Here is a 6,000-nt window from a genome sequence, read left to right on the forward strand (position 1 = left end):
TTTCACTTTCATGCATTGGAGAAGGAAATGGCAACCCACTCCAGTGTTCTTGCCTGGAGAATCCCAGGGACAGGGGAGCCTGGTGGGCTGCCGTCTATGGGGTCACACAGAGTTGGACACGCCTGAAGTGATTTAGCAGGTTGGTCATAACTTTTCTTCCAAGGATCAGCATAAAATACCAGCTGTGTTTCCATGCACTAATAATAAACTCCTGGAGGAGGGCATAGCAACCCACTCCACTATTCTTGCCTGCAGAGGCCCCATGGATACATGAGCCTGGCAAGCTACAGTACAGTCCATGGGGTCACAAAGAGTCAAACACGACTGAACGACTAAGCACACACAATAATAAACTATCCAAAATTAAGGGGGAAAAAAATCCCACTTACTATAGCAACAAAAAGAATGAAATACTGAGGAATAAAATTAACCAAAGGAGTTTCCTCAGTGGTAAATAATCTGCCTGCAATGCAGGAGACATGGGAGGAAGATCCTCTGGAGGAGGGCATGGTAACTCATTCCAGCATTCTTGGAGGGAAAATTCCATGGACAGAGGAGCCTGGTGGGCTATAGTCCATGGGATTGGACAGGACTGAAACCACTGAGTATCAGCAGCAAATTTAACCAAAGAGATGAAAGACTTACACACTTAAAACTTCAAATCACTGATGAAAGAAATTAAAGAAGACACAAATAAGTGGAAAGACACGCCATGTTCATAAATGGGAAGACTTAATATTGTTCATATATTATAGATTCAATGTAATCCCTATCAAAATCCCAAGGCATTTTTTACAGAAAAAGAAAAAAATCATAAATTTTATATTGAATCAAAAAATCCTGAATATATAAAGCAATCTTGATCAACAGGAATAAAGCTGGAGGCACCACACTTCCTGACTTCAAAATATATTCCAATGCTACAGTAATTAAAACAGTGCAGTACTGGCATAAAAACAGACTTACAGATCAATGGAAAAGAACAGAGAAATTAACCCATGTATATATGAAGAAGGCAATGGCACCCCACTCCAGTACTCTTGCCTGGAAAATCCCATGGATGGAGGAGCCTGGTAAGCTGCAGTCCATGGGGTCGCTAAGAGTCGGACATGACTGAGTGACTTCCCTTTCACGTTTCATTTTCATGCATTGGAGAAGGCAATGGCAACCCACTCCAGTGTTCTTGCCTGGAGAATCCCAGGGACAGGGGAGCCTGGTGGGCTGCCGTCTATGGGGTTGCACAGAGTCGGACACGACTGAAGCAACTTAGCAGCAGCAGCATATGGTCAAATGATCTTTGACAAGGGTTCCAAGAATATACAATGGGGAAAGGATAGTCTTCAATAAATGGTATTGGGAAAACTGGCTAACCACATACAAATGAATGAAATTAGACTCTTACAACATGTACAAAAATCAACCCAAAAATATAGTAAAAATTTAAATATAAGACCTGAAACTATAAAACTCCTACAAGAAAAATACAGAGGAAAAACTTGATGATGTTAGGCTTGGCAATGGTTTCTTAGATATGATAACAAAAGTACAAACAATAAAAGCAAAAATTAGACAAGTGGGACTACATCAAACTAAAGAAGCTTTGCAGAATAAAGGAAACAAATTAAGAGTGAAGAGACAACCTACAGAATAGCAGAAAATTTTTGCAAACCAAATATCAGGCATGTTATTAATATCTAATATATATAAGGAATTTCTACAACTTAAAACAAAAGAAATTAAATAACTTGATTTTAAAAATGGGCAAAGAACAACTTGAATAGACATTTCTCCAAAGAAGACATAGGAATGGCCAATAGGTAGAGGGAAAGATACTTAACATCACTAATCATGCAAATTGTGCTTTAATCATGCAAATCAAAACCACAATGAGATACCACTTCATTCCTGTTAGATTCGTTTTTATGAAAACAAACAAAGGTAAGCATCAGTAAAGATGTGAAGAATTGGGAACGTTTGTACACTATTGGTAAGAAAATACAGCCCCTATGGAAAACAGGATAAAGGTTCCTCAAAAATTAAAAATACAATTACTATATGATTCAGCAATCCTTCTTCTGGGTCTATATCCAAAAGAATTGAAATTATGACTTTGAAAACATATATGTACTCCTGTGTTCACTATAGCATTATTCACAGTAATCATGATAAAAAACAAATCAAGTGCCCATCATCAGATGAACGGATAAAGGAAAAGTGATATACACACATGATGTAATATTATTCAGCCTTAAAAAGGAGGAAATCCTGCAATGTGCAACAACACAGAAGACCTTGGAGAGTACTATGCTACATGAAATAAGCCAGCCGCAGGAGTCCACTTACGTGAGGTCCCTGAAATAGTCAAACTCATAGAAACAGATACTAAGATGCTGGTTGCCAAGGGCAGGGTGAGGTGAGAGCAGCATCAAGAGTTGCTTTTTGACAGGTAGCTAGTTTCAATTATACTAGAGGAATAAGTGCTAGAGAGTTGCTGCACAACATTGGACCTACAGTTGAAATACTATATTGTGCTCTCAAAAACTTGTTAGGATGGTAGATCTCATGTTAGATGTCCTTACAATATTAATTAATTAGCTATTAATTAAATGGCTTTAAATTTTCAAAGTTTTTCCTTAAAAAGCTTAAGATACAGGTAAGACAGCTTGTACGCATCTCAAAGGCCACTTTGTGTTTTCACCAGCTGTGCTTGTGTGCTCAATCCTGTCCAGCCCTTTGTGATCTCATGTGACTGTAGCCCACCAGGCTCCTCCGCCCATGGGATTTCCCAGACAAGAATACTGGAGTGGGTTGTTATTTCCTTCTCCAGGGCATCTTCCTGACCCAGGGATCAAGTCTCTTGTGGCTCCTGCATTGGCAGGTGGATTCTTTACCAGTGAGCCTCCTGGGAAGCCCTATTACCTAAATTAAAAAGCATAAAGACATGACCTATGTAAAGTCCCCAGGCCAATGCTTGATTCACACTAAACAGTTAGTATATGTGATTTTCTGTTCTTCTTCAAAACAATCATCAGAGTTGTGTTGGCCTAATATTGTTAACATCATCCTTTATACATGCCCAGCCTCACACTATTGCAGCAGAATATGCAGTTGCACCTCAGGTGACTATGATGAGAAAGTCTCCACAACTTCTTCAAATCAATGCCTGTAAGAACAGAAAGATTAGCTGAATTTCTCTTTCTGAAGAGGCACTATTCCTTTCAGTCAGTGCTCTGTTGCACTCTAGATTTGCAACTCAATCATCTTAAAAAAAAAAACAAACAAAACAAAACAAAAAGAATATCTTACACAGCCAGTAAGATATACTCTACAAAGAGCAATGCATCTTAGCAACCAGACTGCTTTTTCTAACCAGTGAGTATCACAAGTGAAGTTGCCCTCTGCCCCCTCAATTCTTCTCCTTAGCCCCTGTTCTGCTCAATGCCTGTTTTCCTCTTCATAAATGGTCTTGCCTCACTGTCTACTCCTTTCCTCCCCTCCTCTGTCTTCTGCCCCTGCCACTTTCTGCATGAATTTTATTTATTTATTTTTTCCTGCATGAATTTTAAACAATTTTTTTTAGAAAGCCAAGAAGTGAAGATACTCTTCTCTGTCCACCAACTGGGCACAGGCATTTGACCCTGACTTTTGTATATGGGCTTCCCTTGTGGCTCAGCTGGTAAGGAATCCGCCACCAATGCGGGAGACCTGGGTGCAGTCCCTGGGTTGGGAATATCCCCTGGAGAAAGGAAAGGCTACCCACTCCAGTATTCTGGCCTGGAGAATTCCATGGACTGTACAGTCCATGGGGTTGCAAACAGTTGGATATGACTGAGTGACTTTCACTTCACTTCACTTTGTATATGGAAAACATTCAAAGGAGGGACCTAGGCAGTCTCCCATGGCTAGTATAAGCCCAGCACACCTCCTGCTGTGAGCTTCCACACTTTAAAGTAACCAACAACTCTCTCTGTAATAAATCAAAAGCAGGTCGGCTTAGAAGTTACACACATTGTGCCACCTGAGAATGTGCCATTTTTAAAAATTTAGGGAAAAATGGAATGAGCAACTTAGTAGCTGAGCTTATCTTTCAACTGAAAAACAAGACCACTTTCCAGCAGGATAAATGTTTATAAAATAATCTTCAGAGTCAAATGTGGAATTTCCTTACCCTCCTGAAAACATTCAACTTCCAGTGGAAGTAATTCTTCCAATCGCTCTGGTTTCCTTTTCTAAGTCATCAGCCACCTGTCAAGAGACCTGAGGCCTCCCAATCTGAGCAGGCTTTTCAAGCTGCTTACCCTGTCTCATATGACCAGTACCATGAGGACGGGTTCATATTACACCCGTTGGAGAAGGCTTAAAACGCTGATGATACTGAACCAAAATTATTTCAACAGTTTTGTCCGGCACATTATAAGCTTAAATACTGAGCCAAATCATAACGGGTTGAGTCAAGCTCATGACATAGGAGCCAGCACTCCCTGGAATCAGCCCTTCTCCCCTCCCATCTGAAGCTAGCCCTCTTTTTAAATTCAAGAAAATACTCCATCCTTCAAAAATCTGACTCCCTTCGCACCTCATTCACACTTGAAATGCTGAATCATGACTCTGAGGTTGTAAAAGAAAAACTACTTCGACTGGGACGCCGGAATCCCCAGAGGACCCCACGTTTTTCTGCCCTCCTTTGCTTTGCATCTTTTAAAGCCTAAATCTGGAGCTCTTCCCAAAGATCCGAGAGACTCCAGAAACAGTCAAGGCTGCAGGTCGGGAGAGAGCTTCTGCCTGCGGTCCTTTCCTCCCCAAATCCCCGCGCCACGGCAGCTCAGGGCTGCTAAGAGGCTGATAACTTCCCATCTGCAAAGCTGCCCAACAGCGGCCGAGAAATGCTCAACTTGGGAGCTTCACCACTACAGCCACCGCATCGTCGGGCGCGCTCTGGTCTCACTTGGCCACAGCCCCACGGGAGTGAGGTGTGCGTGGGCGGCTCCACGGCCCCTCCAGCCCTGGCCCCAGAGACCAGCCCGCCCAGAGCGAAGACTCCAGAAACTCGATCCCAACTCGCAGCCCGCGCCTTCCGAGCCGCCCCGGGAGCCCGGAGAAGCGGGGCCGAGGTCAACAAGCAGAGGGGTGTGGGCAACCTGGAGAGCAGGGAGGCGTGGAGGGCAAGGGGCAGCAAGAAAAGAAACGCCCTCCCCTCCCCTCAAGCGGGTCCCTCAACTTCTCCCAGCCCGGTAGAGGGTGAGTAGAAACGGCCGCTGCGAGCCCAGGGTGAGGGACTCACTTGAAGGTGAGGACGCAGAGCGGCCGGTAAGACTTGTGGCTGGTGTTCTCGGCCATGCCCTTGCCCCAGAAATCGTTGGAGAAGATGCCCCAGAGCAGAGGGGCTCCGGGCCGCACGTCGGGGTTGTTGACGATCGCCCACACGTCGTCGTGCACGAACTCGCCCCTCAGGGAGCGGCCGTAGCACAGGCAGCTCGCCCCGGCCAGCAGCGCCGCGGCTCCGGCCGGCGCGAGTCCGCAGTCCCGCCGCCGGGAGGGCGCGCGGTCCCCGCCGCCGCCTCGGGCAGAGCTGGTCACCACCATCGCGCCGCCGCCGCTGTCCTGGTCTCTCCCGGGTGTCTGGCATCCTCCCCGGCCGGGGCCCGGACGGTGCGCGGCAGCTGCCGGGAGATGGGCTCGGGCATGGCTGGCGGCAGCTGGACCGGCCGCTGGCGTCCCGCGCTCCGCCGCCGCCTGCGCCGCCGAGTTGGCCCAGCTGCAGATAAACAGCAGTCCCCCCGCCTCCCCGGGCCATCGCCACCTCCTCCGCCCCACTGCGCATGCCCCGCTCGCCATCGCCTCCACCCCCCAATCCCGGGACCGGCGCCGCTTTCCCCCCACGCCCCGCACCCTCCGCCCCCGCCCGGCTGGTGTAGCGCTCAGCCTGCAGGCGCGGCGTTAAGAGGTGGCGAGAGTCCGTGTGCAGGTAGAGAGGTCGCGGCGTGGGGCCGCCCGGAGCGG

At 46.7% G+C, this 6,000-nt stretch overlaps 1 protein-coding gene across 3 annotated transcripts in view; it reads right to left on the reverse strand.

Annotated features, from left to right (window-relative positions):
- The window catches only part of TMTC1 (transmembrane O-mannosyltransferase targeting cadherins 1), a 315,120-nt gene extending 309,382 nt beyond the window's left edge, over positions 1–5,738 (reverse strand). For all 3 annotated transcript variants that reach the window (XM_005894561.2, XM_070371267.1, XM_070371266.1), the window contains exon 1: positions 5,282–5,738. In XM_005894561.2, coding sequence (XP_005894623.2) covers positions 5,282–5,583 — 302 coding nt within the window. In that variant the 5' untranslated portion in view covers positions 5,584–5,738. The remainder of the gene's footprint in view (positions 1–5,281) is intronic.
- Positions 5,739–6,000: the final 262 nt, after the last annotated feature.

This window comes from Bos mutus, chromosome 5, assembly GCF_027580195.1.
Source record: "Bos mutus isolate GX-2022 chromosome 5, NWIPB_WYAK_1.1, whole genome shotgun sequence".
Lineage (NCBI taxonomy): Eukaryota > Metazoa > Chordata > Mammalia > Artiodactyla > Bovidae > Bos > Bos mutus.